Raw genomic sequence first — 12,565 nt, forward strand, 5'->3', positions numbered from 1 at the left:
CCTCCCCCTCACAAAAATCTTACATCTGTTCCTGCAAGTCTGGTTCTAGGGTTCGGTCATCAAACCCACAACAAGCTCTGACCTCATTACTCATATCACACATCATTCTCTTTCAATACCAAAAAAAAAAAAATAAACAATAAAAAAAACCAAAAAAGGAAAATAAGAAACCACCAGTGATCTCATCAAGCAACACCACTACCATAAACCACCAAATAAAAGCTTGCCATTTTCTAACAGTTCATCAACCTGTGGTCCAGTCTTGCAAGCCAACATAAAGAAACTTTAACAACCTTATTTATACATAAAGGTGAAATGCTATTACAATCTAAAGTCAGGAAATTGTTAACACAACAAGTAAAACTAGTTTACTTTGATGCAGTAAAACGGTAAAAAAATTCCTCGCTATCCTTTCTGCAATGACAGAAGGTGGAAGACGAGGTATCAAGCGACGCATCTCATGTCAAAACCAATATATATATATATATATGTCTTTTTCTTTTATTCGATATCTACAATAGCCTTAAACTTTACAGATTTCTTTTCTCGCAGCTTTCTGTTGTCTCATGTCTCCTTTAATTGAGGACGACGATGAGGATGAGGATGAAAGGCCTGAGCGCTTGCTCTCGGCCTTGTCCTTGTTGAAGGCCTTAAGGACAACATCCTTAAGTTCACAGAAGCGAGCCCGTTTGATCTTTTGTTCGTCAGGTGTTCCCTTCTGAAGGAAGAACAGATCAGGCAGGTCGTCCTCCATGAAGTTATCTAGAACTTCTGAGCAGTTAGGGAAGAAGCGCCGACCATACTCCACTGTCAATAAAGAATCAAGAATTTGATCATTGAAGTATAAAATCAAGTGGAACATAAAACTATCCAATAAAATAGCAACCAATGGAATGAAAATTTTCCTCGATCTTGAGCCATCTGATCATTAGCAATATCTTGAGAAGGCATATAATTGAGCTCAGTATGCAGTATCTATGGTTATGCCCGGAAAAAGAATGAAACTTAATTGGAGCAGTGACAAGTCTAAAAGTACCTGTTCTTGTAAGAGCGTCTACTCTCGACTGAAGCCTTTTATCTCGCATTGCGGGCGTTTCATTTAGATCAACCTCCCTCAGGTTGCGGGAACTTCGTGATGTAGACTGCCCGGCAAATTCTGTAGTATTGTCTGCATTTGCAATCTCCATGGCCACCTTTGCTTCAAGAGGAAAGAACAGTCTTGCAAATGCAACTAAACATGAAAAAGTAAACCAATTTTAGTACTAACCAATCATAAAACTATTAACTTACATACTCAGCAACACATAGAAATATTCATTATTAACTTGCGAGCATAATTTGGAAGCAATTAAGGATTCCATAGTGAATTGAATTTGTCAACAGGACCAAAAGAACTTAAATAACTGGTAGTTCAATTCCATGGATCAACTCGTAACCTCTGCACAGTGATCTTTGGTCATAGGCATCCCCAATGTTCAGAAAGTCACTAGCATCAATTGGATTAATGATACTTATAGTAACAAGTGATAACCATGCGTCTAGTGCTAATCACAATCATATATAAAACTTTCAAACCATCTTCAAGAGAAAAACAGCTTAGTCTGAACCCCCAGCTGACTTAAAGAATTATTGCTATGATGACCTAAGCGATTAATATATCATGGTTCAATAATGCACTTGCTCAACACATAATAAATGGTAAGGGAAAGAAAAAAAAAGTTGTGTTTTTACAATAGTAAAGATGCAGACATAAGCCACCAGTATTCCTGAACTGTTGGTCATCTTCCGTCCTAGGCTTTTACTCCATAAAATATTCATGTTGGATGTTGACCTATCGAAATTTGTTCATTTTGGAATCCGAACTATGCAAATTTATTTGTTTTGACCCTTCTATGAGTCCAATTGTCAAAAACAGGCTGGAGAGGCCAAAATAAACAAAGTTATAGTTCAGAAGATAAAATGAATATCTTTATACTAAAAGGTGAAATCAAGCAATGACCAACTTCATGGGTCACCAATACCTATAACCCTGTAAAATACCTTATAATAGGGTGATAATGAATCAAAAACAAAGACAAGCTATAGCAGGAAATACTTGACGATTTAATGGCACTGAAAACTTAAATCCTATATACTAGCAATGAGTCAATGACTCACCTCTGTTCTCCAAATATAGAAGTTTCATGTGAAGGCCATCAGCCAATAATGGGGATGAAATTGACTCCGGCACAGCGTGCGGTTTTCTCCTGATCTCTCTTTCCAGAATCTCAATGCAAATCCGATCTTTATTTGCCTCTTGGCACTTCTCTGTCTTCTCAAGAAAATCTTTCAATCTTGTCTGCCTCCGGCAAATGCTCGCAGCATTTCGGCCATCATCAGTTGTGTCTGTTACAGAGGCACCCTTGCTCAGAAGGGATATTATAACAGCAGGCAGCATTCGCAAGGCAGCCATATGGAGAGGAGTGTATCCTCTGCCATCCTTCAAATTCACATTAGCAAGACCAAGGTCTAAAACTTCGGACACAACTTTTGAATCACAATAGGCAGCCGCATAATGTAAAGCATACGCATCGTCCAAAGTCATTTCAGACTCACTCAGAAGCAACTTCACAAGTTCTACATCATCTGAATCCAATGCCCTGTGAATTCTCCTAACTCTTTTCTCAAAGACAGGGTCTACATTTTCATAATCCTCAGGTTTGAATTTCTTGCGTGATAATTTTATCTCCTCTGCAACTTCATGAGGCAGCTCTTTCTCAAGATAAGTATCATTCATATCAGACCTTGTCACTCTTTGAATACAATGAGCGAGCAATTGATCACGCTTCGAGTCAAAAGCGACCATAAGAATCGGCATAACATCTTCAACAAGAGCTTTATCAACAAAATTGTAAAGCCGTCGCTGATGAAAGCCAACAAATAGAAATTATCAATCAATCAAATGCTAAGATGACAGTCAATTGCATGAATTAGAAAACCAAAACAAACATAAAGTCTAAAGAAATATGGCCTTGTTTGGGTTGGCTTATCAAAAAAGTACTTTTTTAAGTTTAGTAGAAGTGCTTCTGGAAAAAGTACTTTTCTAGAGTAAGTTAAGCACTTTTTTATATTTTGTGTTTGTATTAGCTTTTCTGTAAAAGCAAAAGCTGTAAAAATAATCTAAAAAACAGTTTTTTTCAAAAGCTGCTCATGACTAGCTTATGAAAAAAAAGCTGTTTTTCAGTTTTTTTTACAGCTTCTGCTTTTACAGAAAAGCCAATACAAATAACCTTTTTTTAAACCCAGAAGTGCTTAACTTATAAAAAAACACTTCTGGGTTTTCCAAAAGCTGATCCAAACAAGCCCATATCTCGAGTGAAAACCAACCATAGGTAGAGTCATGATATTTTTTTTTTTTAAAAAAAAACTTATAAAAAAAACTATGCACTCATCGATTATCAAAGCCAACGAATAGAAAATTATCCATGAATGGAATATTTATACACATATGACACTAAGATGGTAATCAAATGTACCAACTACAAAACAAGAACAAGCATAACATAAATGAGTAAAGATCATAACTCAAGTGAAAAGTATAGGCAAAACATTCCCAAAAAAAGTTTTATCAACAAAATTATGCAGTCTTCAATGACCAAAGCCAGCAAATAGAAATTATACACCAAACTGAAAACATCACTAAGATGATAATCAAATGAATGAGCAGAAACAAGAACAAAAAAGTAAAAATCATATGTTGCAGCAAGAGAGATCTGAAAGAAAACCTGGAAGAGAGAGACAAGCTCTGGTATCTGAAAAACAGAGGAAGCATACATCAACTCCACCACGAAGTTAATGGCAGGGCGGCAAGCATCATGTGCGCACATATGATCAACACATGTAGAAACCTCCACCGGAGCTGGCCTCAGTTTCCCTGTATACAAGTAGCTCAAGAACGCCATGAAAGCCTCACGGCCAACCTTGCCCTGAGGCACAAGCTCGCTCATCACATACCTTGGACGCCCCTCAGGGCGAGGGTTGCGAGAGAAAAGCTCGCGGAAAAAGGGGCTCCGCGCGGCGAGAATGCAGCGGTGGACGCCGACAGGGGCGCCGTCGGCAGGGACGATATCGGCGTCGCTGCAGTCAAGCTCCTGGTCGATTAGAAGACGCTCGAGGTTGCAACTGAGACGCGAGAGGCTGACGATCTCGAGGCTAGTCCCGGCCGGCGCACTGGAGCCATTGGAGACGACCGAGGATGAGGTGATGCTCAACGAAGACGAAGGCTCCGGTGTGCTATCCGCCATGGTTCTCCAAATCCCTAGAACTCAATTCTCCAAGCTTTCACGCATCCAATGACCCAAAAAAACCGATTTTTCTCATAAATCTCAATCCATCTACCATTAAATACTTCATAAAAATCCGAATTTTCAACGAATTCAATGCGAAATTTCGCAAGAAACAAATCTCAATCTAGGTATCATCAAAATTCCTCCGCAAAAAACCCCAATTCACATCAACTAATTCCCAGTGAATCTAATTCCCAAAACCATCAAACAAATTCACACAAACACAAAATCCTTCCCAAATTCCTCAACACCACCAACAACCCTCACATCAATGAATCAAATTCATCAAATCCAACGCCCAAAAACAAAAACACTCAAATCACATTAAACAAAAAACACCAACAAACACCAACTCAACGCAACAGAGACAACCAAAATCACACATAAAGAAGCAATCCAAATCAGAGAAAAAACAAGAATGAAAACCAGAGAGAGAGAGAGAGAATGAGAGGGGAGTTCCAGGGGAGGCCCGGGAGGGAGAAGGGATCCTGCTTCCGTCTTCGGATGCTGAAGTCCACTGCGGACGAGGGCGGTGACGTCATCGCGGATTGGTAGGGCTGGCTGACGTCACAAGTGACGCCATCGGAGTGAGAGGATATGAATGACTGGGCTCTCTCTCTCTTTGCGGTCTTTCTCGGCCGTTTCCTCCTCTTCTTGCGTCTCCACTCCTTTTTCTTTTTAAATTATTTATTTATTTATTTATTTATTTTAAAAATTTTAAATTTTTAAAAAAAAAATTAAAAACTTTTCACAATTACTGTTTATATATTATTTGTTCATGTATTGCTCATGCACGCACTGTACACACTTGAATCCAACTGTTTATTATCTGAATATGAAATTGTAAATTAATGATTTTTTTTAGGTCCAACTGTTTATTATCTGAACATGAAATTGTAAATTAGAGATTTTTTTTAAAAAGTCAATAAATTAATATAAATTATACATCTCTTTTAAATAGGATATTTGTCGCTGTTTATTCGCTTAAAAAAGTTAATTAATTTTTTTAATTAATTAATTAATTAATTAAAAAAAAAGGGGGCAAATATTTTAAATGAGTTTTGTCGCATGGGGGCACTTTCGGTTCAGTGTATCATGTGAAGGGAGTAGTACGTTCTGGAACACGCAAACAACCACAGCGTGTGAATCAAGATGATAACCGCAATCTCGTTCTTGTATATTTATTTTGCATTTATACCCTTGTGAATGTAATTAATTGTGAAAAGATTTTATTGTATGCAGTCTCTTTGGATCAAAAAATTAAATACAATGTAAATTTTTTTAACATTTAATTTTTTAAAAAATATATAATATTTAAATATATTAATAAAATTTTACTTAAATTTATAATTTTTTTCTTATGTAATGTGATAAAATTGTGTTAAAAACATATCTACAAGAGTATAATAAGCTCAATAAAGACTCTCAGTTTATATGGTTTAAGGGTTTGATTTCTATTTTTTTTGTTTTTGTAATGAACATTTTATGAAAAAAAAAAATTTGGTATTAATAAATTAAGAGGTTATTGATTTTAAATTTATAAACTAGTTAATTTTTTTTATTTAAATGATCATTAGAAAATTTGAGGAGCATATTGCACAAGCTTTGATAGGTTGACATGCAATAATTGTAAGAGGTATAGATGACATTAATGTCCATAGATAAGTGGTCCTCTATATGTATATAAATATATAATTAAACTTATTTTAAGGGTATGCAGGTAAAAAGCTTTTTGAAAAATTAGTAGAGTTAGTTGCCATTTTTTTTTATTTTGTTTTACTCGTTGTTTCTATATTTTTATGTTTTAATTTCAGATAAAATATTTTTGTATATAAATTATTTTCTATAAAACATATCTCTTATATATAAAAATAAAATAAGGAAGCGTGTATAATAATATTAAGAAAATGTTGATTTATGTTAATTTACTGTATTTTTGTCTATGGTTGATAATGGGCACTAACATCTTCATACAAAATATAACAATACAAAAGATGAAAGAAAATAAATAAAATTTCCAAAAAAAAAATGGAGATTTTTAGGGAATTAGAAATGTTAGATGGTTGTTTTTGATAAATTGATTTTTCCTTCTTTTGCATTTATACCTTGTAAAAAGTAGTCAATTATCGAGAATTTAATTTGCCACATAAAATTACTTGCTATCTCTTTTTAAAAATTTTATTTTCTTTGTCACTTTGATAATGAAATTTAATTACTTAATAAATGTTTTTAATAATATAATTAATTTTTATGGGAAAACACTATTAATAAAATTTTTTTATTTTATTAAATTCTATTTAATAAAATATTAATTAAGTTCCAATTTGACAAATCCTATCCTAAACCCACTAATGTTGCCTATAAATTATTAAAAAAATTAATTTTAATCACTAACTCCATTTATAGACATGCAAAATGACATCAAATACCCTTATTCTATAAATGATATAAACCCTGGCTACAAGTACAACTCCATTTAAAAATTTAATTACTTAACAAAATACCTTTACTAATTAATGTAATAAAATGATAATATTATGAAAAACCATTATTGATTAATAAAAGTTTTGAATTTTTAAAATATTTCTATTTAATTAATATTAATTAAGTCTAAATTTGATCAACCCTATTCTAACTTCTACCAATGTTGTTGACTAGAGTTTATTAATAACTTCATTTTAATCATTAGTAACACCTTTTATAAACATATAAAATGACATAAATACCCCCGAAACAATCTCTTTATAGAAATGACATAAATGCCCCTGACCACAATTAGCAGATAATCCGTGACATGGACTTTTTTATGGACATTTTCATCATTTTCATTTTATTTATAATGTGTGTGTGTGTGATCTAAATAATGTTGAATTATATTTGACAATGAAGTAAATGAAAATAAAAATAACAAGAATTTGTATCCAAGTAAAAAAGTAGAAAGAAATTTGGTGCCAAGAGAATACCAAAAAGTATGATTTGATAGATGATTCCAATCCACTGTAAAAAGTTTATTCTATGAAGTTAATATATATTGGCTATCATTATCATAAACTTTAATTGTTAATTTATTATCATTATAAGTAAAAAAATTAATAATTCAAACTTTCATTTATTATATATAAATAATCTAGATAAATATTTTGTCTAGCAGAGTATAACCATGTATAGTTTTATTACATTAAAAAACTAGTTTATAATTTTAACATAATTTTACAGAGTTAATATAAAAATAAAAAAAAATATGAAAAATTCCCCTAAACCTATATTCTTTTTTTGTAAATCATATCCTTTGAATATTAAATAAGAGAATTTTTTTAATTGACTAATATTAATCCAAATTACATATTTTTAAGATTATTTTTTTAATTTTTGTGAATTTTAAAAAATATTGAATAAATATATTTATTTAAATAATTAGATATTTTTAGTGAAAAAAAGTTAATGAGGTGTTTGCTTATCTTCTAACCAAACCATACATTAATATTAGTTTTTATTATTATTGCTTTTTTTAAATGAGTTCACTAAGGAAACACATGCTTATTTTTCTACTTTATTCCTTTTTCTTTTGACAAATTTAATGAAAAGTTCTAAAAGAGACTACGATTATTCATGCCATGAGAAAATAAAAATAATAAAATTTTATAATCTATGAAATGATCCCACAATCCATAAATGAATGGTTGCCATCCAACCACAATAGATTCCCATTATGTCCATTCAAATCAAATTTGATAGATGCCTTGTTTTATTAAAAAGGAAATTGACAATTCTAAGGAAACAGAGCTTTTAATTTGTGGGCTAATTTTTGCAAAGGTTTTTTAAATATCTCAAATAAGGAAACTTCTCTCATGTGCCATTAATTAGTGACTTATGTTGGGAAAAAAAAACTGATATTTTATATATTAAAAGGGCATTTTAGTTATCAGTTAGTCCATATATTTTTCTTAATTGGTAAATAGGCCTTCTTTTAGACTTGTTTTTATTATAATCAATTACTTATTATATGTTTTAATGATAAAGTAAGCAACTAGGCGCTAAGAAACATGTGTTACAGACTTCATTTTGGCGGATGCTAAATAAGAATAAATGTCTATGCGTACACAGCGCTTAAAAACTACTTCCTTGCACGCAATCACTTTATCTACGACTCTGAAAATAATCAAAATATGCTTTTATTGTGATTTAAACTCATAAAAAAACTTTAACGGGACCCAACAACTAATAAATCATTTGGTCATTAGTAATCGATGAAACTATTTAAGTTTTTAAACATAGTTTGAGTTTTCTAACTAAGATTGAGCTAGGTTTAAAACTGAGTATATATAAATATATTATAATTTTTTATATTTATAATATATTATATTAAAGATATTAAGTAATTTACATTGATAATTAATAAAATCCAATTAGAAATAATGTTTTAGTTTTTGAGACAAATTAGTTGAATTAGACTTGCTTAAGCTGTAGTCGTTAAGACAATTATGAGGTTTTGGACTTATTTTCATCTATTGATTATTTACTTATTTATTTTATTTTATTTTATTAAGGGGGGATGCATCTTCTTTGTCCCCTTCCCATCATTGAGGGACATTTTAGAGATTTTAATATTTAAAATATTCTGTTTATATTTGATAAGAATAGCCTTCATTAAAAATTATATATATACCCTTATAATTTTCATACATGTACCTATATATATATATATTTGTCAAAATGTGAATTAACCACATGAGGTTATTCATATGCATAGAATTAAATATCTTAATATATCATGCATAAACTGAAATTTAAATTTATTTTTTTTAGTAAAAATATGAATATTTTTTTTTGGATAATCAAAAAATATCAATAGACAAAAAAATCATTCATAGTTCATATATATATATATATATAAGCACTATTTATATACAAACATTCTCGTTTTTCAAATGCACCCACAAACATTCTCTATATCTCATCTTGATAGAATAATGTTATCCAATGATGTGTTCATTTTCTTATTAAAATAATCCTAATAGTAGTCACCCCTTCATCATCATGAAGAGATTTTTTTAGTGATTTATAGGTGTAACTTACAATAGTTTCATATGAATTTTTTATCCAATTCAAGAAACATTTCTCTAAATAATTTAATAATTTTTATATTTGTATAACTTAGAATATGGCTGATATTTTATAATAAGTCCTTTTCAAGTGTCTATCAATCCCATCTATTCAACATGACAAGTGGGCGTCAAAGAGTGAAATAAAATTTTATACTTTTCATAATGGACCCTACAAAATATAAATTTGATCAAGACTAAGTGTTTTTTATTATTATTTTATTATTTATATCTTTATATTTGTCTTTGAATTATTGACCATTGTTTGTAACGCCTTGTGTGTAACGCCTTGTTATGTAAAATGATTTGATTTAAATTTTTTAATTTAATTTTTTATTTTTTTATAGTCAATGATCCGTGATCATCTTTGTAGTTGTTGAGTTACTTGTTAATGTTTAATTAGTGCCGGTCTTTATTTATTAAGGTCTTTAAGTTTAATAATACTTTCAATTGGCTGAATTTTTAACTGTTGACCTCGTTCATGATGGCTGATTATATGTATTTATTGTTATTATTATTATTATTATAAAAATGAGAGATTAAATTAATAAAAGAATACAAATTAATTGAAATAATAAATATTGATTTATATTTTCATTGATAACAATTAAATAATTTAACAGAAGGAACAAATAAATAAAATAAATGCTCAATTAAATTTTAAATAAATACAAGAATTAAAAAAAAAAGGGAACGGTGCTTTTGAAATTTCTCTCAAAGTCTTTTAAGTCTATATATATATATATATATATTTCTTACTCAATCAATAATAAGTAAGAAATTTCCTCCCACCACTCTCTCTCAATACTATTTAAAATTTTAAAAAATTGCCAACATTTTTTATAATTATAATTTTTAAATTACTTTTAATCAGTACAAAGTCCATTTTATTTTAGATAAAATATGAGTTTAATTTCCCCGTGTTGCGAAGAGTGAGAGCGTGTGGCAGTTAAGTATACTGAAAAATAGAGTTTTTTAAAAGAGCTTATTCTTGTAAAATTAAATTAAATTTATTTTTTTTAAAAAAATTAAATTTATTTTATGATAAGATTTTAAATTATATATATATATATATATATATATATATAAACACATTTATTTTGTGTGTCTTTCATGCAAGTGTATGCCTTTTCCTTTTTCGTCAAATGGGTGGTAGATGGCACTTTACTGCAATGACTTTGACTTTGCTTTCCCATCCATGTTTTCAATAGAAAATGCGTGTTAACTTTTTGTTATATTCCCACTCATTTTCTATGAACGTGTTTTACACGTCCAAACAAACCTGTCATTCGGACCCACTAAATTTCTTCAAATATAATCAAGATAAAGATTTGGAGAATTTGCCATTTTATTTTATTGGTTCCACTGAATTAATCGTTATTATGCTACAGTTAGAGCTAATTATGGACTACATTGGAGTGATTAGTTTAGTTTTGGTTTTATATAGTTTGTTGTTGGTGTAATAGAAATAGGATTGAACGGTCCAGATTTATTTAGTTACCGTGCATAATTTGATTAAATATTTCAGATCAAAATACTGTGCGTCCTATTTTTTACTGTACTACTAATTATAAGCACAGTAATATTATTCATCAATAGTGATGAACCATTGGATTACGATCCAACGTTTGTAAATTTCAATTCTACGAGCGTGCTTATGCTTAGATTATCTAAACTCATATATATATATATATATATATATGATAAATATAGATAAATTATGTATAACAGACAAACATATACCAGGATGAGTTGAACTCTACAATACTTGTGCCCTCTATCAGTATGAGCTAAGATTTGAACTGACTTCCTCAAATAATTTATACAAAAAATTTGAAATAAACTAAATGGTCATAAAATATGGTTTGAAAATAATATTATATTTCTAAAAAAATAAACACAAATAATATTAATTAGAGGTTTTTTTTTAATTACCAATTAAATTTCCATGCATAACATCATTGTTTTATAAGTTTTGCTCAAATTTCACACGTTGAATGGCATCATGTTTTTTTTTTTAAACTCTTGCTTTAATCTTTTGATTTTTTTTTTTTAAATGATCACATTGCTACAAACATATTTTTCGCCGTCAAGACTATTGGCATCATCTAGGGTTGATGTCTTCTTCAACAAATCATAATTATCAATGACATAATTCTTCCTAAAAGTTAATTCACAGTGATTTTGGCGCTCTCTATTCATTCAAGAATTGGAAAACATACATGGCTTGTATTTCTTGCATATTTGATCATACTTAGATGAAGAATCACATATGTTAGTCAAAGTAATTATAGCACCAATAATCCTAGCAAGCAAAAACAACGGTAACATCAATGAGGTAGTCAGGTTCTTAATTTAATATAAATTTGTTTTTCCATATCGGCTAATTTAATAAATATCAATTTAAATATATAGGTTTGAGATTCTCATCCAATTAGCATAAGTTTTGGATTAAATCAAGTAAAAATAATATGATTGATTTGCATCTAATAATAATAGAAAGCAGCTTTCCTTTTCATTTTTTTTACCATTACGTTCCATACAACAAAATAGACCTTAACCTTTGAAAAAAAAAATAGGAAGGAAACATAATTGCCATTTAGCTCATTAGTCATTATGCAAACATTGTTCCATGCTTCAACTTTTTTCATGGATATTAGAAATAAGATTTGGATTAACAACTAGCAAGATTAATGTACCAATTGATAAATTATCAATAAATATCATTGTTGGAACGTAGACTATACATTATGTAAAGATGTGATAAAATATATGTCATGGAGACATACACGAATATCATTAAAAACTGTATATATATATATATATTACTATTTTTGATTTAAAGAATCTAATTTTAGTGATTTAAATAAATTTTAAATTGGGTCTTAACCAACTATATTAGATATTTGATGCGTGGATTTATATAATAATGTGTAGAATTCCAAAAGGCAAAATTGTTAAATCTATGATGATTAAACTTCTAATTAGCTTTATAAATTTTTTTTGTTAAATAACATAAGAATTCATATTTATTTACATGTCTTTGCCACATATCAGCTTGTATGATTTATAGAAATCAATGGTAAAAGTTTTAACTATAAAGCAAATGTATGAACTTCTCAAATCATATATATATAT

The 12,565-nt window shown here is 29.7% G+C and overlaps 1 protein-coding gene across 2 annotated transcripts; it reads right to left on the bottom strand.

Annotated features, from left to right (window-relative positions):
- Window positions 1–275: 275 nt before the first annotated feature.
- Window positions 276–4,947, bottom strand: LOC120252824 (BTB/POZ domain and ankyrin repeat-containing protein NPR2-like). Of its 2 annotated transcripts, XM_039260992.1 has the most exons (5): window positions 3,994–4,126; window positions 3,765–3,913; window positions 2,158–2,902; window positions 1,037–1,231; window positions 276–807 (listed from the first exon to the last, which is right to left on the bottom strand). In XM_039260992.1, exons 2-5 carry the CDS (start codon window positions 3,864–3,866, stop codon window positions 524–526), a joined length of 1,326 nt encoding a protein of 441 aa, XP_039116926.1. In that variant the 5' UTR covers window positions 3,867–3,913; window positions 3,994–4,126; the 3' UTR covers window positions 276–523. The 2 variants fall into 2 exon arrangements, with proteins under 2 accessions (XP_039116926.1, XP_039116925.1); XM_039260991.1 differs by having other exon boundaries at window positions 3,765–4,947.
- Window positions 4,948–12,565: the final 7,618 nt, after the last annotated feature.

Source organism: Dioscorea cayenensis, chromosome 24, assembly GCF_009730915.1.
Source record: "Dioscorea cayenensis subsp. rotundata cultivar TDr96_F1 chromosome 24, TDr96_F1_v2_PseudoChromosome.rev07_lg8_w22 25.fasta, whole genome shotgun sequence".
In the NCBI taxonomy this organism is placed as follows: Eukaryota; Viridiplantae; Streptophyta; class Magnoliopsida; order Dioscoreales; family Dioscoreaceae; genus Dioscorea; species Dioscorea cayenensis.